Genomic DNA, 24,547 nt, shown 5'->3' on the forward strand with positions numbered 1-24,547 from the left:
AACAACATTTATTAAGCATCTACTATGTGTCAGGTGCCATGCTAAGGGATTTCCAAATATTTCATTTTATCCATACAACACCGGGGTAGGTGCTATTATTATCCCATTTTATAGCTGAAGAAACTGAGGCTGACAAGATTAAGTGACTTACTAGGGTATGCTTAGTAAGTGTCTGAGGCTAAACTTGAACTCAAGTATTCTTGACTCTAGGCCCCCTGCCTCTAGAGATAATGATTACAGATCAACATGTTGCCATTTCTACCCTAAAAATTCCTGAGTTTGACCTTTTCTAAGGAAAAAAAAAAGTTTTATGTAGCCAAATAAAGACATCAAATTTTAATATTCCAAATACTACATAGTTTCTGGTAGGAAAAGAAACAAATGAGCTCTTTATTATTCTACCTACCTCCATTTAACACCAGGTTCAGAGTCTAAATTGTTTAATTGGTCTCTTTCATTGGTCTTAGCATTTTCTTTTCTTTCCTGAAAATAAGCCTTTATACTCACATACAGAAACACATCCAGTCTTCCACTGGAAAAGTTTAAATTACTGGCTAAAATGGGATAGGGACATTATTTGTAGATTTCATTTCACCATGGAATTTTTTCTCTCAATTGCCAAGAACAATTTAAAGATGTCCATAATGTCTTTAGTAACATGGCTCGAAACTTCAGCTCGCAAGCAGTACTAGTCATGCTGCTCTCTCTGCAAGGATTTTCTGAACCTTTTGAAAAGTTAGCCATGGAGGTTTCTCAAATTCACATGACAACCATGACAGGTTGTGCCTCTTGACATAATCCCTCCCACCCTGCCTGTGACCTTGTTTACTTGTCATTTCTGGATCAAAATTATAGCATTTCTCACCTAGGGGATCCTCTGAGTCCATCTAGCAAAAGTTTCGAAAAAATACAGATGCAGAAGTTTGAGGAGAAAAAAAGAAGCCATGTGCTTGTGTGTGTATGTGTGTGTGCAGACATGCCTGTGTGTAAATACACATACACTTATGTACAGACATGAACACATTTATATATGTATATATAAATATATACACATATATTTATCCACACACATATACATATATAGATATATAGATATGTATAAAGACATATGAATATATATATATATTTGGGAGATGAAAAGTTATCATATATTATATATTTGTCACATGTAGCTGTGATAAAGCCTACAAATCAGCAAAAGTCTTCCTTTTCTCTCTCCTATCCCACACCCTTAATGGAGAATAAAAGAAAAATAAAATTCCTGTTATAAACATGCATAGTCAACAAAACAACCACTGACTAGCTGGAAATCACTTTAGCTCAGAATACCAGAATTATGGCTTTCTTTTTGACATGGAATTCCTGTCCTGGTTGTGCCTTTGCAGTTTTCACACTGGGCTAAAAGTGGGGTCTGAGATATCACTCTCCTCTTGAGGGGTCTGAGTCTTGCCCCGGGCACTGTGCTAAATTCTGGGGATGCAAAAAAAGGAAAAAAGAGACTCAACTCTCAAGGTACTCACAGTCTTATAGGAGAGACAACATGTCAACAACGATGTACAAATAAGATTCATACAGGATAAATTGTGTATTATCAACAGAGGGAAAGAACTAGCATTATAGGGATTCTGCATAGGTTTCTTGCAGAAGGTAAGATTTTAGCTGGTACTATTAAAAAAAAAAAGTCAGGGAAGCTAGAAGTTAGAGTTGAGGAAGAAAAGAATTCCAGGCCTGAGGGACAACCAATGAAAATGCTCATAGCCAGGAGTTGAAGTGTCCTGTGCAAAGAACAGGAAAAGAGACCAGAATCACTGGATAAAGTGGCCAATTTCCCCGGATTACAGAGTACATGTCAGGATGAAAGCATAAGAAGACTGTGTGAGAAAGAGGAGGGGCAGGTTATGAAGGGCTTTCAACACCAAACAGAGGATTTTACATTTGATCCAGGAGATGATAAGGAGTCATTGGAGTTGGTTGAGTAGAGTTCTTACATGGTCATACCTGTGCTTCAGAAATATCAGTTTGACAGAACAGCGGAAGATCAACTGAAGTGGGGAGAGACTCATGGCAGAGAGACCAATCAGCAAGTTAATTCTTTCTTTTCTTTCTTTCTTTCTTTCTTTCTTTCTTTCTTTCTTTCTTTCTTTCTTTCTTTCTTTCTTTCTTTCTCTCTCTCTCTCTCTCTCTCTCTCTCTCTCTCTCTCTCTCTCTCTCTCTTTCTTTTTTATTTTTGGCAGGGCAATGAGGGTTAAGTGACTTGCCCAGGGCCACACAGCTAGTCAGTGTCAAGTATCTGAGGCCGGATTTGAACTCAGGTCCTCCAGAATCCAGGGCTCGTGCTTTATCCACTGTGCCACCTAGCTGCCCCCAAATTATTTCAATAGTCCAGGAGTGAGGTGATGACAGTTGACACCAGGGTGGTGGCAGGGGAGAGAAGGGGTATAGGAGAAGTGATAAGAAGGTAAAATTGACAGGTCTAAGCAATAGATTGGATTTGAGGAAAGTGTGGTGGTGAGAGAGAGCCACATGACTTGTATCTGAACTTGATTCTTGTTTTGTACTCAGACTAGGACCCAGCTCCACCCTTCACCCTAGTATGGCACACCTAGGTACAGATTATCTTTTCATTTATACACTAGACCTATGACTGGGAACTTGGTAGTGAATGACGGTTTCTAGGTGTTACCTATTGCTGCACCCTACAAAAAGTTATACACCTCTTCTTGGCCTAGTTCATTGTCTCCCCCTTGGAGAAGGAGCATAGGTTGTCCTGGCCAAATACCATCTACAGTGTCCACAGTGATTCCGTCTCCCCCTTCCTGACCCAAGCTGGATAAATCACTCATGATTCTTCTTAGGTTTTCCCATCAGAATTTGGTCAGTTGTATTTTACATCTATTTGGAGAGTTAGTGGGAAGAGGTTAGGAGTTCTCAGTACTTCTTTCCACCACATTCCATCTTGACTCAGCCTCTCCTAAACATTTCCTTATATTTACACATATGTCTAAAGAATTTACAAATCGTCAATGCCCAGTTCAATTAGTTTTCTCATGGCCATAGGAAAGTGTATTACTGCCTGAGCACATAATATAAACTTCCCACTCATCAGAATGGAAAAGGAATGAAAGTATACTCCAAAAATAAAGAGCTGGTAAAAACAAAAAGTAAAAAAAAAATATCTTAGGTATATTTGGTAGCAGAAATATGGTCTTGTTATATTATGTTCAAAATTTTAATACCTAAAATGAAGTTGGCATTTATAATTAATCATAAAAATAAAGTTCAATGGGATTTAGCTCTATTGTGAAACTGGCATAACTTAATTTCTTCTAACAACTTTTTTTTTATTCTACCAAGCAAATATTTGATGTTCCCTAGGCTCACTTCTCATTTCTTCCTAATATGCTGCTCAGGTAAGAATGTATCACATAGAATAGGTTAAAAAATTTAGAAAACATACACAATGTTCACCAGCACACACACTTCTCATCTTGGCCAAAGGATTTGATTCTTTCTGGGGTTTTTTGTTTTTGTTTTGGTGTATGTGAGTGTGGGGGGAATGAGGGTTAAGTGGCTTGCCTAGGGTCACACAGTAAGTGTCAAGTGTCTGAGGCCACATTTGAATTCAGGTCCTCTTGAATTCAGGGCCAGTGCTTTATCCACTGCACCACCTAGCTGCCTTGATTTGATTCTTTCTAAGAAATCTGGTAATTCTGTGGAAAGAGCCCTGGGCCTGAGGGTGTGGAGTCAGGAATATACAAATTCAAATTCAGCCTCAGAGATTTACTAGCTGTGTCACCTTGAGCATATCACTCAACTTCTCCCTGTCCTGGTTTCCTCAACTGCAAAATGGGATCATAAAAGTACTTTTCATGGTTATTATAAGGATCAAATAATCAGATAATGTTTTTGAAAAGAGCTTAGCACAGTCCCTGAAAAGTGCTTAGCAGAGTACCTGGCCCATAGCAGACTTATTCAGAGAACACAAAGCAGTAAAACTCCTAGTTCCCTGAATTTCTTTTACTGGAGTCCTTAAGATGTTACCCTTTGGTTTGGTATAGCTTTCCCCCACCCTAATGGATTCTTACTGGTCCTCTTCTGATTACTTTGGTTTTAAATCTTCTTTCCTCACTGTTTTGCTAGAAAATGAGGATGATAAAGCAAAAGCAAAAAAAAAAGTAGGCAACTGGCTATAAAGATAAGACAATACTTCATTTGATTTGTTTAAATGCTAAGTAAATAGTATCGCTGTATGAATTTTTTTTTAAATTAATGCTATTTAGCAAAATGGAGTGAATGGGAAATACTACTCAGCCAGCAATTCTAATTTATTAAGCATCAACTTCCTTTCGCCTCAGATTTTCTGGGTAGTGTGAACATGGTCTGACTAGGTAAACACTAGGCACAAGTCTCTCTCCTTTGCAGCTTAGAATTATGGACCCTGCCACTGTCCTCTTATCTACAGTGGCCTATCTCTCCCTTCCTCCTCCTGGTTCCAGTCTCTCTCCTCTTCAGCGCTTCTCTGAGGAAAGTGTGACATTGATTCCAATTAGATGCAGCAACAGTGCTGGTTAGTAAAATGAACATTTACATTGGGCAAGGATCTGAAGTGCCATTTTCAATTCAATTCAACAAATGTTTTCTTAAGCTTTTTGGTTAGGCTACAAATAGTCTGTTACTGTGATACCGATAGTGTAGAATAAGTGATTTCTCTGACATTGGGCCTGGAATTTTCAGGGAAAACACATAGATATAGAAATATTCTAACCAATAGGGATGTTCATGCTTTTCAATTGTATGTAAATGAATAAGATTATTACATTTAGTTAGAAGTGTCCTCAGAGTTCTGGAAGAAACCTTAGAGATGTCATCTTTCCAAACCCCCTCATTGAAAATGGAAAAACTGAATGCTACTGAGTCCAATATTTCATAGAAGCACAGAACTAGAATTTGAAAGAAGGAAACTAGGATTTATTAGCTATCTCTTATGTGTCGAGCACTGCTCTTAGCACTTTACATACATTACATTTACCCAGCTTTACATAACTAATAGGTATCAGGCAAGATTTGAACTCGAGCCTTTCTAAATACAGGCCAAGTGCCTATTGGCTACCTAAGAGCATCCCAGAATATATCTTTCCCAACCTCTTCCTTTTGTAGCTCAGGAAACTGAATCCCAGAGACATTAAGTGACTTGACTAAGATAGTGGTGAAGCCAAAATTCAAACTCAAGTCTTGCTGCTATCTTAGTCTGCCTTTGATGAGAAAAAGAGCTAGCATTAAAACCCAGACTGTCTGATTACAAGTTCCATGTCCCTTCCTCTTCAACACATTGTCTCTCATCATTTAAAAAATATTGTTCTAGGGGCAGCTAGGTGGTATAGTGGATAGAGCAACTGCCCTGGAGTCAGGAGTACCTGAGTTCAAATCTGGCCTCAGACACTTAACACTTACTAGTGTGACGAAATAATGGGATTTAGCAGATACTCAAAGACTCACCTGGAGATTAATCGAGACTGATTGAATCAAGTGAGAGTGATTGACTGCTGATTAAACCTACTTCAAGTTAATTGGATTATAATCACACCTGGCTAGCCCTTAAGAAGGTATTGTTCTCAGAAACTAGACCATGAACTCAATTTGAGAACACCTTCAAAGCCAATGGATTTGGATGACGCCAACCAATCAAATTGAAGCAGTGTGTAAGGACCACCTCTGTTCCAGATCTATAAAATAGCTTCCACAGTCAGCTTAGAAAGAGTTCCTGATTAAAACAGGCTCCTGGAGGAGGACTTCAGGAAGAACCCAACCAGGCTGGAATTCTAGGCTAGGTAGGACTTCTTTTTCATAACCTTCTGAACTCATTGTAAATATCTGTATGCTTTAATAAATGTTTAATGCCCAAAGACTGGTACTGAAGCTTTTTTAATTTAAGGCGACCACAATTTAGATTTTAAACATCACACTAGCTGTGTGACCCTAGGCAAGTCACTTAACCCCAATTGCCTCACTTAAAAAAAATATTGTTCTTCCATTGTAATTTTTATGATCTGAATTCCATTTCCCATTGAGAAAAATAGGTAGATGGGCACATAGAAATTGACAGATGCATACATGCATGGATAACACACAGAACATATACACACACATCTATCTACCTACCTATCAATAGGATAGATACATATTATATACATATACATATGTGTGTGTGTGTGTGTATGTATGTATGTATATAATGTATTCTCAGGCAGCTAAAATGAAAAACCACACATGTTTATCTTATCTTCATTTCTCTAAACCAGGTAGGTAACACAGAGGTAGGTCTGAAGTCAGGGAGACTCACCTCTTGAGTGCAAATCTGGCATCAGACACTTAAAAAAACAAACAACAACAACAACCAAAAAAGGGGTCACACAGTCAGAAATGACTGAAGAACCTTAACAACATCATTTCTCTCCCACTTGTCTCAATTTCCTTCTGTTTCTGGTTTTATTTTTTATTTAGTCTTTTAACTTTCCCATCTTTCTATCATTTTTTTTTTGCTTTAATAGTTTTACCTAGCAGAAACACAGAAATACAAGGGCATGTGATAAGACTTGAACCTTGGCCTACATACTCAACCTCACAAAGCACCTAGGTTATTAAACCTTTGATATATGTTTCCAAAGTAATTACAAGGAATTGCTAGAGGAGGAAGTTATATAATATGCAAAGGCATGAAAAAGAAAGCAAAGGGCATTTCAACCCCATCTCTCTCTCTCTCTCTCTCTCTCTCTCTCTCTCTCTCTCTCTCTCTCTCTCTCTCTCTCTCTCTCATTCAACTGCTTGCCTTTTTCTAGGTCTCCATTTTCATATTAGAATATTATGGGAGGGGGGGCGGCTAGGTGGCGCAGTGGATAGAGCACCGGCCCTGGAGTCAGGAGTACCTGAATTCAAATCTGGCCTCAGACACTTAACACTTACTAGCTGTGTGACCCTGAGCAAGTCACTTAACCCCAATTGCCTCACTAAAAAAAAAAAAAAAAAAAAAAAAGAACATTATGGGAATATTCAGAATTCAGAATTGTGTGTAGAATCAGGATTCCTACCCATTTCCACTGTTGGCATTTTTTTCTATATCTGGAGACTTTTCTCAGTTTACACAGTTATGCTGGTGGTTAGCCTCCTTCTTTGTTAGATAAATAGATAAAGTGTTATGTTTCAGTCACGTCTTTCAGAAACTGCCGAGCTTACAGCCACAGAGTAGGAAAAGTTATTTGTTCTCAAAGGGAAATGATGTCAAAGGGCACCTAATATGTGACATGCCAGGCTAAGCAAAGCTTATAGAAAATGTGAGAGTAAGGCAGCTATTAAGTGTCAATTAAAAAAGAAATAACAACATATGCCGATACTGGAATTTAAACCTCTAGAGACAGTTTCGCCTACAGGTTCTGTTTAATTAAATCAGAACTATTGATGTAATTTCTGAAGCAACAATTATAGTACACTGTTTTGTTTTCAATTCCTCTTATGTGGCAAAGGGGTATAAGGCAGGGCTAGCCACTGTCTGCAACATTCAGTCAACTTCTTATTAACTGATGCCTCTAGTTCACTTAATTAGAGGGAAACACTATGTTCTTGTTTGTCCCTTAAGGGAAGAAGTTGTGCCTGAGATGCATATTATGATATTTTCACTGTCACAGGTCATCCAAGTATCTACCTTTCCCTTTTGGCATGCCTGTACTGTTTACCTCATCTTCAAGGATGCAGAGGTAATTGAATTAATACTGAAATCCTGACCTTGAATTATCAATACCTAAGAGAAAGGATTTCTAGGTGTCTAGTTTGTTCTTTCAAGAAAAGAGGGGGGAAGATTGACATCTCACATTACCTACTCTATAGGCAATAGATTAGAAATCAAACACATTCAAAGAATTAAAAAGATGAAAGAACAACACGAGAAAGTCAGTGTAGACACAATGATAAATATCCTATTTATCTCTAATATGTAATGTCTGTAGTATATTTGGTCCCCAAATGGCAAGTAGAATCTGGCAATATGGTTTAGAGAAGAAAAACTTAGTATAAGTGGGCAAGAAAACTGTTTTGTTGTTGTTCTTGTCCAATAGTGGTTGTGACCAGGAGAAAATCACGTAAGCCCTCTTTGTTCCTCTTATTCAATTTTCCTTCTTAATAAAATGATGACTGTAATAACTTACTTTTTCATAATCTCACATAGTTACACACAAAAAAAAGCAAGTGAAATAAGGTTAGAGGGAAAACACTGTTATTTCCCTTTTGCTTTTGCAAATAATTACCTGTATTTATTTGCTTTGGGGTCCCCCATATAGAGAAAATAATTTCTATTACTTTTCTGACTTTGTCACACCTGGGCGGAAAGGATTACAGTACTTTGTTACCTTGAAGTCTTTAAAATCACTCTCTGGAGTACATGCTAATGGCTTTTATTAATATTAAAGCAGTTTAAACAAATGTTACTGATTGTCTTTATTCAGAAGATAATGAAGAGACTTTTAGAAGAAGGAATGAGCAATTTTGATTTTCTTTGTTAAAATAAAGTCATAAATTTGAAAGAAAAAAAAAGAGAGGGCATGCATCCTAAATAGAAGCCAAATCTCACAATTCTGTGACAATGTAAAATAATAACACTAGGATATACTTCATTGTATAGCTATCATACTTCTAAATTCACGCTTGTATAATGTATAAATTGGGGAAAACCAATTTTGCATTCTTACAGAATTATTAGGCATCTCAGGCTGTGCTTCATTAAATTTGATCTATTCCTTAATTTCATGTTGTAGGAGTTACAGTAAATGTGCTTCCATTTTGAGGTATTTTGAATCATTTCCTCCAATGGGAATAGCTATGAGTTTTCGAAAACTATACCAACAGAGATCAAGCTCTGGAAAGTTCTGGCAGCCTGGAAAGGATTTGAGTGTAGGGCTGATATCAGGCTGATTCTACAATCCAATAACTACTTGAACTGAGGACAGTGACATATGAGATCAGAAGATTGGTCCCTATGAAATAACGACAACAAAATTTAAAATGGTCATCAATCCAGATGCATCACACTTCTCTACTAAAAGTAGTAAAGTTATAGAAATGGGTGAAAAGGGTGCTAAGTATTGGAGTTTTTAGACAAACTCCCCCACAAAAATTTGATTGAACTCTTGGTAATTCTGATGTGATATCCTTAATAAATCATCAATTTGACCTGTTAATAGGGAACTGCATGGCATATTGAATAGGATGTGAAATTTGGAATATGGAATTTGGATGTGTGATCAAATCCTTACTCTACTCCTTCTTACCTGTGTAATACTAGGCAAAAATTCATTATCTGCCTGGCTTTAGTTTTTTCACCTAAAAATGAGGTTAGAATAGATGACTTCGGAAATCCCTTTCAGCTCTAAATCTATGATCCTGTGGGCTGAACTATATCAATACTGGCATTCTTCCTATAAACAAAGCCAGTCTTTTATTAAGGTCTTACAATATTCCTGAATCTAAAAGAAACACAGGAAAACCAAGAGCTGAGGGTGAGGGGGAAGAGAAGGGCAGTTATGGGAAATAGCCAGGGCAGAAGTAGAGAGGTGGGAGATGTAGTATTAACTATGAGGAACAGAAAGTTGATTAGTATAGTTGAGATTTTTTTGTCTTTCATTTTCAAAGAGGATCAACATCAGTGTGATGTCATGACTAGCACATGTCATGGAGAGAATGGGGTAGGGGGTTTGAGGTAGGGGTTAGGGGTTTGGGGTCCTTAGGAATTCCTCTTTAAAGAATTACACCCTCTTGCACACAAAAGCAATTAGAATAAGATGGTAGTTTATTTCAGGGCTGAGGAAGGGAAAAGGAAGTGAAGGGAAACCATGAAAGAAGTTCTTAGACTTCTCATTGGGAGAAAGGCATGGCACAGGGAAAGTGGCTCTGAGATACCAATCTCCTTGAGCAGGAGACTGGCAGGTACTTTTATAGAGGACTGATGGGGGTGCCAATCTGACTGTGGAAAGTTCCCTTAGTGAGGGAGCACCATCCCCCACCGGTGTTGGCTGGAGGAATTGGGTGAGGGGTGGCTGCAAATCTCAAGCCATCTCCTCAGGACACAAAGGAAGTTGCCACATCTAATCTTATCACCCCAAGGTTGAGGAAGACTAGAATGAAGGGTGGGGGTCCTGGAACTAGCTCAGTCCTATCTGGTTCCACTTATCTTTCTAGGCATGTCTGTACTCTGGTTTAGTTTCTCAAGGAGAATGTTCTTTGATGTGCCCCAGAGAACTTCTGGGGTGCCCTGGACCCATAACACAAAGAATTATATTTAAGTGAGGGAGGGCTTTGCAAGGTCACCAAACTTACTCTCTTCTCCAGAGCACTCTGGGTCTGGATATATATCAAGGAAGACTGGAGATGACCCTGGATGTTTTAAGGCCACTGGGGTTAAGTGACTTGCCCAGCACACACAGCTAATGTCAAAGGTAAGATTTGAACTCAGGTCCTTTTGACTCCAGGGCCAGTGCTCTATCCACTGTGCCACCTACCTTCCTCTGTTGAGTTGTGGAGTATTTGGAAGGAAGGAAGAACACAGAAAAGGTAGGAAGAGGTCAACTTATGGAAAGCTTTAAATGCCAAACAGGGGAGTTTATATGTAATGTTAGAGGTAACAGGAGGGTACTGGAATTTAATCAGTATATATATGCATGTGTGGGGGGAGGAGAGTTAAGAACAGATTGGGGGGAAGGCATAGGGTCATACTTGCCCTTTAAGAAAATCACCTTGAGGGGCAGCTAGATGACGCAGTGGATAGAGCACCGGCCCTGGAGTCAGGAGGACCTGAATTCAAATCCGGCCTCAGACAGTTAACACTTACTAACTGTGTGACCCTGGGCAAGTCACTTAACCCCGATTACCTCACTAAAAAAAGAAAAGAAAAGAAAAGAAAATCACCTTGGCAAGTGAGTATGGGATACATGTCAGTAGATACAAGGCTATTACAATAGTCCAAGGGGAAAGGTTATGAAGGTCAGAACTCTAGCTGTGGTTGTGAATAATGAAAGATTATACAAGACGTGTTTTTATGGCAGGAATGAAAAGATATGGCAATAGATTGGCTACATGGGATGATACTGAGGAGTAGAGGATACCACCCAGGCTGTAAGTCTGAGTGACAGGAAGCATCATGATGCTCTCAACAGTAATTAGTAATTTCAAAAGAGCATTTGGGGTGGAAAATACTTAGTTTTGACTCAGCCACGTTGATTTTGAGATGCCTATAAGCAATCCAATTAAAGATGACTGAGAAGCAATTGGTTATTTGTGACTATACCAAGAGAAAGACTAAGGAATTGGCAGATGAGAACAATTTTCCCATGAAGGTTGCTGAAGCTTAGAGCTTAGTGAGACATGGAAGACAACAAGGCCATCCCCCACATCTGGGACCATTACCAGTCATCTTGACTTTTGTCTTGCCACTGGACTTTGATGACTCTAGAAGAGAGAGTGAGGCTGATTATTTTGTGCAACCCTGCCCTGCTTGAGATTCACACATGAGGCAAGACATTATTCCATGATGCCACTGGTCCTTCTAAAATAAAGGACAAAACAACAACAGGTTTTTATATATATATACGAATTATTGGCAGAAAATAATGATTGAACACATGGGAACTGATGAGATCATCCAGTAAGAGAAGAGAGGCCAAGAACCTTGGAGCATATTCACAGTCTGGGCATTGTCATGGGGGAAATAGGTGGTGGTGGGGGGGGTCCAAAGATATTCCTCTGTAAAGAATTACACTCTTGCACATAGTTCAGTTAGGAGTAAAATGGTCTTTTATTGGGCACTAAAGAAAGTGACTGAAAGTGAAGTCTAAGACTTAACCTCAAGGAGAGGAGATGGATTAGAGAAATCTTCTACCTTGAAAAGAAGGAAGGTCAAAGTTTTTTACAGAGGATAGATGGCTTGACCACCTGACAACCAGTTGGATTTTTCTTTTTTTTATTTAGATTTTTTTCCCCAATTACATGTAAAAACAGATTTTAATGTCCATTTTTAAAACTTTCTGTTCCAAATTCTCTTCCTTCCTTCCTCCCCAATACCCCCTTAAGAGCTCAAGCAATTCAATATAAATTCTACATGTGTAGTCATGCAAAACATTTCCATGTTACTAAGGTTGTGAAAGAAAACAGACAAAAAAAATTTAAGAAAAATAAACTAAAAAAATGCTTCAATCTATATTCAGACACCATCAGTTTTTTCTCTGAAGATGGGAACATTTTTCATAAGTTCTTCAGACTTGTTTTGGATCATTGTGTTTCTAAGAATACCTAAGTCATTCACAGATGATCATCTTACAATATTGCTGTTACTTTGTATGCAGTGCATTTCATTTTGCATCAGCTCATGTAAGTCTTTCCAGGTTTTTCTGAGAGCATTCTGTTCATCATATCTTATAGCAAAATTGTTTTCTATGATAATCCCATCCCGCAATTTGTTCAGCCATTCCTCGATTGATATGCATGTCCTCAGTTTCAAATTCTTTGCACCAGAAAAGGGCAGTCATAAATATTTTTTGTACATATAGGTCCTTTAACTTTTTGGTTTTAACTCCACTAACAGTTCTTTAATGTCTCATTTTCCCCATATCCCTTATAACATTTGTCATTTTCCTTTGCTGTCCTATTATACAATCCAATAGGTATGAGGTAATAGGGCAGAATTGTTTTGATTTGCATCTCTCTAATCAATAGTGAGTTAGAGCATTTTTTAAAATATGGCTATAAGTAGCTTTGATTATTTCATCTGAAAACTGTTCATATCTTTTGATTATTTATCAATTGGGGAATGGCTCTTATATTAATAAATTTGACTCAGTTCTCTATGTGTTTGAGAAATTAGGCCTTTGTCAGAAAAACTTGCTTCAAAATGTTTTCATAGTTATTATTGCTAACTGTATTTACCTCCATCCTATTCCCTCCCCATGACATTTACTTTGTTCTCTATCTCCTATCGCCCTGTCCCTCCTCAAAAGTATTTGCTTCTGACCTCCCCGTCCTTCAATCTGCCCTCCCTTCTATCACCCTCCCCTTATCTGCTTCCCATCCTATTTTCCAGCTGTGTAAGACAGATAACAATACCCAACTTAGTATGTATGTAATTCCTTCTTTGAGCTAATTCTGATAAGAGTAAGGTTCACTCTCTTCCCAGCACCTCCCCCACTTCTCCTCTACTGTATAAGCTTTTTCTTTCTTCTTTTATGTGAGATATTTTACTCCAATCTACCTTTCCCTTTCCCTTTCTCTCAATGCATTCCTCTCTTACTCCCTAATTTTACTTTTTGAAGATATCATCCCTTCATATTCAATTCACACCTGTGTCCTCTGTCTAAATATATTCCATCTACCTGCACTGATAATAAAAAAGTTCTTATGAGTTACAAGTATCATCTTTCCATGTAGGAAAGTAAACAGGTTAACCTTTTAATACTCCTTATGATTTCTTTTTCATGTTTACCTTTTTATGCTTCTCTAGTGTCTTATATGTGAAAATCAAATTTTCTATTCAGCTCAGGTATTTTCATCACGAATGCCTGAAAGTCCTCTCTTTCAATGAATTCCCATTTTCACCTGAATTATTATACTACGTTTTACTTGACAGGTGATTCTTGGTTGTAATTCCAGTTCCTTTGGCCTCTGGAATATCATATTCCAAGCCCTCAGATCCTTTAATATAGAAGCAGCTACATTTTGTGCTATCCTGGCTGTGGTTCCACAATGTTTGAATTGTTTCTCTCTGGCTGCTTACAATATTTTCTCCTTTACCTGGGAGTTCTGGAATTTGGCTATAATATTCCTGGGAGTTTTCATTTTGGGATCTATTTCAGGACGTAATTGATAGATTTTTTCAATTACTACTTTACCTTCCCCTGACAATTAACTGGAAGATTATGTCCAGGATCTATTTTTTTGATTGTGGCTTTCACATAGTCAAATAGTTTTCAAATTATCTCTCCTGGATCTATTTTCCAGGTCAGCTGTTTTTTGAATGAAATATCTAACATTGCCTTCTATTTGTTCATTTCTTTGGTTTTACTTTATTGTTTCTTGATTCCTCATAAAGTCATTAGCTTCCATTTGCTCAATCCTAATTTTTAAGGAGCTATTTTCATCAGAGAGCTTTTGTACCTCATTTTCCATTTGTCCAATTTGGCTTTTCGAGGCATTCTTTTCCTCACTGGCATTTTATATGTCTGCTAACATTTGATCTAGTCTGTTTTTAAGGTGTTATTTTCTTAAGTATTTTTTTGTGTCTCCTTTACAAAGCTATGACTTTTTTTCATGATTTTCTTGTATCACTTTCATTTCTCTTTCCATTTTTATCTCTACCTCTCTTATTTTATTTTCAAAGTCCTTTTTGAGTACTTCTCTGCCCTGAGCATAATTCAAACTTTTTTTTACAACCTTTGGATGTAAGATATTTGACTTTCTTATCTTCTTCTAAGGGTATATTTTGATCTTCCTTATCACCATAGAAACTTTCTCTGGTAAGCAATTTTTTCAATTTTCTCATTTTTCCAGCCTATTTCTTGACTTTTAACTCTCTGTTAAAGTGGGGTGCTGCTTCCTGGGTAGAGGGTACACTGCCCCAGGCTTCAAGGGTTTTGTGTAGCTGTTTTCAGAGACACTTCTCTAAATTTGTAAGTTTTTAGTTCTTCCAAGGTGATATGATTTAAGGAGAGGTATGTTTACTACTCTTCTGGCCTTTGGTCTTGTCTATAAGCAATGGTGGGCCTGCTGTTCTGCCCTGGAGCTATGAACAAAGTATCACTCCATTATGGCTACGAGCTACTGGGTGCCTTGCTCCTCTCCCTCCTGGAACTGCCACTGAAGACTGACCAGGATCTGAGTATGGGCAAAACAACAGGGTCCTGCCTCAGTGATGGCAAAGAGATCCCTGTAATCTCCTTCTGGCCAATTGTTTGACCCCCTTACTATCTGTGAGTTGAATTCCAGAAGTACTTGTTGCTGCTGTTGATTCAGTCTCCCAAGGCCTATTCCCAGTTTGCTGGGGCTGGGGCTGTGCTGTCGCTGCCTTCACTAGGCTTTGTTCTACTCTTACCAAGGTACAAGAGACCTTTCCTGCCCACCTTCTAAGTTGTCTGTGGCTGGAAAATTATTTCATCCATCTTTTTGTGGATTCTGCTACTCTAGGAAGTGTCTTATGACATTATTTGAAGATATTTGAAAGGGTCATTGGGAAAAGTCAGGAAGTCACTGTCTTTCCTCTACCATCTTGGCTCTTCCCCTCAGATTTTTATTTTGGAATGATGGTCCTGACCTCTCAAGTTATCTCTTTCTTTTAGTTCAGGTAATAGCCACGCCTAACTGGCTTACCTACTATAGAATTTTATTTCCCCCTACTTCTTAGGTATGTCCATCCTGATATATAGTTAACTAGTTTAAACTTTAATAGTCCCTTAATTCCTTGATATGTCCTAAGCCCCATGTCGACATGATCTAGATGAAGATCCAGCAAAAGAAACTGAGAAGAAATAGTTAGACAGACAGGAGAACCAGACGAGAAATGTGTCATAAAATCTCAGGGATGAGAGAGTACCTATGGCATACAAGGTGATGAGTAATGCCAAATTCTTTAGAGAGCTGAAAAGGGAAGAGGATCAAGAAAATACTTGATTTGGAAGTTAAGAGAACTTTGGAGAGGTAAGTTTCACTTTAAATATTGAGTTTGAGGGGCAGCTAGGTGGCATAGTGGATAAAGCACAGGCCTTGGATTCAGGAGGACCTGAGTTCAAATCCAGCTTCAGACACTTGACACTTGCTAGCTGTGTGACCCTGGGCAAGTCACTTAACCCTCATTGCCCTGCCAAAAAAAAAAAAAGAAAAAGAAAAAGGAAAAGATTGAGGTTAGAAACTATATTGCAGAGGGTTAAGAAATTGTTGGAGAAAATAAGTGGTGGCACTGTATAGACTGTTTTGAAGGAATCTGTTGATAAATGTTTAATAATAGACTGTATGGAAAAATAATGTTTACATGAAACAATTTTAAGTTTAATCTGCACAATTAACATTTTCTTCTTTACTTTCTTAAGTCTAAACAATCAACAAAATAACATAACAAACCTCAACTTATAGTTTGCTGATTTCTATGTGAAGTGTAAATACTCACATAGAAAATTTTAACAGTTATCTCTCTCAGGCCCATTGGAGCTGAAACAAAAACAATCCTGCTATTTTTCCAAGAAGTTTGACAAGGAATGGGAAAAGAGACATGAGATAATAGTACTGAGAGTCCCAGGTGTGTGCCCCCAGTTTGATAAAAGTAGTCCTGGACAAAATGAAAAAAAAAAAACATACAGGAGTTGCAACTAAACAAAAAATGGCTGGCAGGTTCTCCTTGGAGTAGCAAAAGCCTTGATAGAACTTCCAGTCTGCGGACCTTTTCTCCTAATTGCTCATTCCCTTTTTCATAACAAGAAAGAACCAGAAAACTTAATTCTGACTTTTTACCTTCTCCACAGCTTCTTCAACAACAACCTTACCTTAATCAACCCTTACTCTAACCTACCCCCCTCTAGTTTTAAGAGCAATTAACCATGATCAAATCAACACAGCCATTGCTCTTGGATGGCATATATCACTCTATTTCTCCATAGCCCCATTCAGTATAACCAGTAACTTGCAGGACCAAAGTCAGTTTCTGTTCTTGATAACTAAGCCCTGATTTGTATTTCTCCCATTGTTATGTAAGTTCCAGAAGAACAAGTGCTATCTTTGTTGTTATATTAATGTCTCCCAGGCTTAACACATAGTAAGGAATTATTTTTTTTAATTAAATTAAAGAGCTGGGGCAGCTAGGTGGCACAGTGGATAAAGCACTGGCCTTAGATTCAGGAGGACCTGAGTTCAAATCCAGCCTCAGACACTTAACTAGCTGTGTAAACCTGGGCAAGTCACTTAACCCTCATTGCCCTGCAAAAACAAAAACAAAAACAAAAAGAAACAACAACAAAATTAAAGATTTAAGGAAATTGATTTGAATTGAGGTAAACTGAATTTGAATTGAATTAAGGAAAAGATTTAAGGGATTTTTGTTTCTCTAGGACTTAGTATAATGCTTAAGAGTGTTTACCATTGTAAGCACTTAACTTTTAAAATTAATTAATTCAAAATTTTTTTAAAAAGCTAGGGAATTGTTTTCTTCTAAGAATTCAAAAGGACAGTGGCACCTCTCATCTTACAATGCTCATAAAGAGGAAAAAAACACTGTGAACATATTTGTAGCCGATATGTCAATATTTATTTCAGATGATAAGGCATGAATTACTTCCCTGAAAATTGTGAAAAGAACTTCCAAAACAAAACAATATATGCTTTGATATTTGTTGATGTCAACATGCAGGACGATTCAGGGGAAGAATTTGTTTTTTCTTTTTGTTTTTTGGGTTTTTTGGTTCTTTTTTTTTTTTTTTGCAGGGCAATGGGGATTAAGTGACTTGCCCAGGGTCACACAGCTAATAAGTGTCAAGTGTCTGAAGCCACATTTGAACTCAGGTCCTTCTGAATCCAGGGCCAGTGCTTTATCCACTTCACCAGTTAGCTGCTACCTGGGAAGATGTTTTAAAAAAACATTTTGGGAAGTGTGACTCAATTTAATAAGAAGTCACTGGAAAAGTTGAAAAAGAGCCATATCAGAGAGAGAGAATCAGAGACAGAAAGACAGACAGGGAGACAGAGCAAGAAACAGAGAGACAGAGAGACAGACACACACACACACACACACACACAGATGGAGAGACAGAGAGAGCAAGACACAGAGAGACAGAGGCAGAGAGCTATAAAGACAGAGAGAGTAAGAGAAACAGAGACAGATAGACACAGACAAGATAGACAGAAGGGAGGGAGGGAAGAAGGAAGAGACCATATTTTAACAATTAAGAAATTACTACCAGGAATGCAAGGCTGGTTCAACATTAGAAAAACTATCAACATAATCAACCAGATCAATAACAAAACTAAGCAAAATCATATGATTATCTCAATAGATGCAGAGAAAGTGTTTGACAAAATACAACATTTATTCCTATTAAAAACACTAGAGAGCATAGGAATAGGTGGAGCTTTCCTTAAAATGATAGGCAGTATATACCTAAAACCATAAGCAGACATTGTATATAATGGAAAAAAGTTAGAGGCATTCCCAATAAGATCAGGGGTAAAACAGGGATGTCCATTATAACCTTTGATATATAATATTCTACTACAAATGTTAGCTATATCAATAGAGAAGAAAAAGGAATTAAAGTAATTAGAATAGGCAAGGAGGAAACAAAACTTTCTCTCTTTGCAGATGATACAATGGTATACTTAGAGAATCCTAAAGAATCAACTAAACTGCCTAAATCAAAAAGCTGCTTGAAACAATTAACAACTTTAGCAAAGTTATAGGATATAACATAAACTCACATAAATCATCAGCATTTCTATACATGATCAACAAAGCTAAGCAGCAAGAAATAGAAAGAGAAATTCCTTTTAAATTAACAGTAGACAATATAAAATACTTGGGAGTCTATTTGCCAAGACAAACCCAGGAACTCTATGAATACAATTACAAAACACTTTTCACATAAATAACATCTGATCTATATCATTGGAAAAATATCAATTGCTCATGGATAGGCCGAACTAATATAATAAAATATAAATAACAAAAATGACAATTGTACCTAAATTAATTTACTTATTCAGTACAATAACAATTAGACTACCTAAAATAATTTTATAGAGTTAGAAAAAATAATAACATAATTCATCTGGAAGAAAAAAAGTCAAGAATATCAAGGGAAATAAAAAAAAAACTGCACAGGAAGGTGGACTAGGAATACCAAATCTAAAACTATACCAAAAAGTGGCAGTCAAAACTACTTGGTACTGCCTAAGAAATAGAGTGGTTGAACAATGGAATAGGTTAGGCACAGGAGACACAGTAGTAAATTAGTATAGTAACACACTGTTTTATAAACCCAAAGACTCTAGCTTCAGGGATAGGAACTTAGTATTTGACAAAAACTGATGGGAAAACTGGACGATTGTATGGCAGAAACTAGGCATAGACCAACATCTTATACCTTATACAAAAATAAGGTCAAAATGGGTTTAAGATTTAGACATAAAGTATGATACCATAGATAAATTAGGAGAGGAAGGAATAGTTTACCTCTCAGATCTATGGAGAGGAAACCAATCTATGTCCAAACAAGAGATAGACAATATTGTGAAATGCAAGATGGAAGACTTTGATTACATTAATTTAAAAACATTTTGTACAAACAAAACCAATGCAAACAAAATTAGAAGGGAGGCAGAAAAGTGGGGAACAATTTTTACAGTAAATATTTCTGATAAAGACCTCATTTCTAAAATATATAGGGAACTAAATTAAATTTATAAGAATCCAAGTCATTCCCCAATTGAGAAATGGTCAAAGGATATGAACAGGCAGTTTTCTGATGAAGAAAACAAAGCTATCGCTTGCCATATGAAAAAATGCTCTAAATCACTATTGATCAGAGAAATGCAAATTAAAACAACTCTGAGGTTATCACCTTACACCTATCAGACTGGCTAATATGACAAAAAATGAAAATAATAAATTCTGGAGAAGCAGTGGAAAAAATGTAACACTAATGCATTGTTGGTGGAGCTGTGAACTGATCCAACCATTCTGGAGAGCAATTTGGAACTATGCCCAAAGGGTCATGGGACTATGCATACCCTTTAACCCAGTGGTACCACTGCCTGGCCTGGATCCCAAAGAGATCATAGAAGAGGGAAAAGGACCCCCATGGACAAAATATTTATAGCAGCTCTCTTTATGGTGGCAAAGAATTGGAAATCGAAGGTATGCCCATCAACTGAGGAATGGCTAAACAAGTTGTGGTATATGAATGCAATGGAATACTACTGTGCTGTAAGAAATGTTGAGCAGGAGGATTTCAGAGAAATCTAGAAGGATTTACATGAACTGATCCTGACTAAGAGGAGCAGAAGCGGGATAACATTGTACACAGTGACAGCAACATTGTGTGATGAACAATGGTGATAGACTTGACTCTTCTCAGCAGTGCAATGATCCAAAATAATTTCAAAGAAGTCATGATAGAAAATGTTCTCATCATTCAGAAAAAAGAACTATGGATTACGAATGCAGATTGAACCATAATGTTTCTACTTTGGGAGTGTTTTTTTTCCTTCTTTTTTGAGGTTTTTCCCTTGTGCTCTGATTCTTCTTTCACAAGATGACTAATATAGAAATATGTTTAATGTGATTGTACATATATAAGCTATATCAGACTGCTTTCCATCTTGGGGAGGAGGGAGGGAAGAGAGGGTGGGAGAAAATTTGGAACTAAAAATCTTATGAAAACAAATGTTGAAAACTATCCTTATGTGTAACTGTAAAATAATAAAATGCTTTTATTTATTTAAAAAATTACTACCACTATGAGTGACAATTACCTATCAAGTATTGTCAGTAATGGCCAACAAATAAATACTACAAAGATCAAAATAAAAACCAAATTAAAATCATAACAATGTGAATTAAGTTATTGTTCTTGATCTATTAAAATTATTTATGACAAAAAGATATTAAAGTTAAAAAGGGATAAAGGAAAAGGTAAGAATCAAATTCCAACTTTGTGATTGTGCATATGCTGTCTTCCCATACTTATATGCTCTCACTCTTAACCTCCTCCTCCTGGAACCTGTAGATCACTTCAAGGCTTATTTCAAGTCCCCTCCTTCAAGATTACTTTCTGATTTCCCCAGTTATGAGTGTGTCCCTCCAAATCATTTTTTATTTATTTTATATATGAGCTTTATTTAGTCGTTAATATTCTGTTAATGTGCTAATACTTTAAAGTAAGGGAAAATATTAAGGTCAGTGAGGATGAAGACTAACCATCTCTTCTTACTTTGTGTCATTAGTGCCTGATACATAAAACTTATTTAATAAATGCTGTTAGCTGATTTTCACTATTTCTTTCAGCTTCATTTTATAGTAGAATTTGTACAATACAGAGGACAAAAGTACCAAGAAGCTTCCTCTTCCTCATCCAGCAATAGCTTGATCTTAACAATCAAAGAGAAATGATAGCCATTTGCAAATATATACAGTTTCTACATAGTTATTTGCATTTTGTCTCCTTCATTAAATTATGAGTTCCTTGGGGATTCCTATCTTTCACATTTTTTGTATGCCTAGGGCTTAGCACAATGCTAGTAACATATGGGTGTTTAATAAATGTTAATTGACTAGCTGAACAACTGTTGTAGTCATTCTATATATTGTTTTAGTTGTTAATTCACTTTGCATCAGTTCATATAAATTTTCCCATACTTTAAATTTCCATATTTATTGTTTAAGACACAGTACTATACCATTACAAAACTAGATCCTGCTTATTGTGAATAACAAATTCCATGAAATAGTCTCATTCAAATTTGCACCATTATAACTTATGATTCCAAGTAAAGTATTTTAATTTGTCACAATCAAATGGAAATATGTAGTTGAAATTAAAATATTGAAACTGATTCATGGCATTCATTATTCTCACTAATTAGGACTTAACTATATCCATATATTACAATTTCTATAGCCATTTGCCAGTTACTGAGTATCTTGTTGGTTGTTGTTTTCCATTTCTTTACTATAAAAAGTGCTGCAATAAGAATCTGTGTTTATGGTATATGAAGCCTTTCTTTTTATATTTGATCCTTCTGGATATATGCCTAACATTGGGATCTCTGGGTTAAAGGGTATGGATATTTTATTTACTTTCTTAGCATATTTTTACCTTTTTTTCTAGAATGGTTAGACCAATTAATTCAAAATTAATGGAGTATCATATTATGTACTGTGCATAGTAACTATATTCTCAGCTGGGTAATTTTTTTTCCCTTTAAAAATATATAACCTCTCTTAAAGTGCCATTCTAAATGGTTCTGCTTATTTAGAAAAGACAATGTATACTTTTTTGTCCAAGTATTTATGACTATCAGAATATGTATTGTATAATATGAAATCATATAAGATATGATGATATAACATAATGTAGTGAAATATATGTACCCATATCTTTTCCCACAAAGTCTTATTCTGTTACCTGATCATGAAATGGAGCTATGGAAGTGACTTTTGGGTTCCCATGGGTATTCTGGCAGAGTATAAACTCTGACAGGTTCTATCATGATGGTAGGATTTAAGAATGGTCCAGGGGAAAGTGGGTATAAGTCTAGAAAGAACACTCTTCATTGAGAGGTTATTTATGAAATTTTCCTTAGGCATCATATAGCTTTTTCTTGGGTTTCCCAAAAAGCCCTGAAGTTGCTTCCTAACTGTGTCCAACTTTTCCTTGGCTCCTGATGAAGACACTGCCATCAGCTATTCTAGGGAGACTGTTAGGATGATGAGAAGTCTAAAACTTCTGACCTTTAAAGTTCACAAGGTCCTCCTTTATTCATGGGGGAAGAGGCTATAGGAGATAGAGGTCTTACCTATTTTTTCCATTTCCCAATCAATTTCCTCTTGAGAGAATGACTACATGGCTCTCTTGGATCACCAATCAAATGCTTGAAATTACATATTTATATGTATGAACATGTATATGTATTTATGTGTATGTACATGTGTGCATATGTGTATACACACATTGGTGTGTATATATATATGCACACATATACATACACTCATCTATGTGTGTTTGTGTGTAATATCAAAGACATTTCAACTAAGTAGAGCCACCTTATAAATTTTATATACTATATGGAGTGTGTTATAATTAATACAAAATTGTATTATGCTATATATAATTTATATAGTATTAAGTATAATATACAAATATACATATATGATTTATATGTGTGTATGTCAGAATAAATCAGACTTATATGAAGGAAAGTCACACAAGATGGGCAATTATAGATGAACTGTGATCAGCATAGTTGGGGGGAACAAACATTCAAATCGATGAAATCATAGAGCCCTTTGAATAATTGATAGAGTATGTATATATTGTGTGCATGTATGAAGTTTGAATATTTTGAATTTTCATCCCTGTCTAGAATGCTAAATCCTGGAATAAATTAAGTCCCCCACGCAACACTAAGAGATTTCAGTGCTGATGGAATCTTCCAGTAAAAAACTCAGTAGTAAATCAGTCAAAACTAATCCAAGGTACATTAATCACTTATTATGCAGAACAAGCATTTCCCCTTCTTCCATCTTACTGGAGATAGTTAAAAAGAAATTTCCAACATTCTGAAAGGCTGGCTCTTGAGACAAGAGAAATTTGCAATATTTCTCCAATCAGTCAGTAGGTACAACAACAAGAACTGGTATTTAGAAAGAACAGTTTTGTTTTCAGTGGTTCAAATTAACATTCTGATAGTCAAAGCTTATTTCTACTTATTAATCTGAAAGCTAAAAGCTTTGTTTTCCTTTAGTTTTAATTAGATCATGTTGCTCATAAAACAAAGTGCTGCCAATGAGCTTCCATGTAAAATTTTATTTTTAGCCATCTTCAGAACTGAAATTTTTTCATATTTGGAACTTTTTACTGACTTCTAATATTGAGCTGGCAGAGACCTTAGATATCATATGGTCACTCTTCCTCCTCCTCCTCCTCCTCCTCCTCCTCCTCCTCCTCCTCCTGCTCCTGCTCCTCCTCCTCCTCCTCCTCCTCCTCCTCTTCCTCCTGCTCCTGCTCCTCCTCCTGCTCCTGCTCCTCCTCCTGCTCCTGCTCCTGCTCCTGCTCCTGCTCCTGCTCCTGCTCCTGCTCCTGCTCCTGCTCCTGCTCCTGCTCCTGCTCCTGCCGCTGCTGCTTCTCCCCTCATTCCCCTGGAGCGGACCATCCTGGTGCCTCTCTTGTGAAGCGGTGGCTGAGGAGACCCCCGGACTCGCCATGGCCGACGAAAAGCCGAAGGAAGGAGTCAAGACTGAAAACAACGACCACATTTATTTGAAGGTGGCAGCGCAAGATGGTTCGGTGGGGCAATTTAAGATTAAGAGGCACACACCACTTAGGAAACTAATGAAAGACTATTGTGAACAACAGGGTTTGTCAATGAGCCAGATCAGATTCCGATGTGTTGGGCAACCAATCAATGAAACAGACACATCTGCGCAGGTGGAAATGGAGGATGAAGATACAATTGATGTATTCCAGCAGCAGACAGGCAGTTACTAAAAAGAGAACCTGCAAATCTACTCCAGAACTGTGCTCCCAAGGAAAACAATACATTCACAATTAGAAAACCAAGATTTGGTTCATCCACATCCTGACTACTGCAGTATAGTTTTCTCTCTTCTTTGATTCCCTTCCCCCATTCTTTTATTGTACATAAAGTAACTGGTGCATGTGCACAGGCATAATGCATATTTTTTTTAACTAAATGGCAGATGGTATGTTTTGATCAACATCAAATGGAAGGGGCAGCTAGGTGTCACAGTGGATAGAGCACC

General features: G+C 37.0%; 1 protein-coding gene across 1 annotated transcript; it reads left to right on the plus strand.

The window, feature by feature from the left end:
• Nucleotides 1-23,786: 23,786 nt before the first annotated feature.
• LOC122732634 (small ubiquitin-related modifier 2-like) lies at nt 23,787-24,272 on the plus strand (the record flags this gene model as incomplete). The annotated part of the gene is made up of 1 exon (XM_043972907.1): nt 23,787-24,272. A coding segment is annotated over one exon (486 nt), but the record flags the coding sequence as incomplete, so codon positions are not given.
• Nucleotides 24,273-24,547: the final 275 nt, after the last annotated feature.

The sequence above is a fragment of the Dromiciops gliroides genome, chromosome 6 (genome assembly GCF_019393635.1).
Source record: "Dromiciops gliroides isolate mDroGli1 chromosome 6, mDroGli1.pri, whole genome shotgun sequence".
NCBI classification, from domain to species: Eukaryota; Metazoa; Chordata; class Mammalia; order Microbiotheria; family Microbiotheriidae; genus Dromiciops; species Dromiciops gliroides.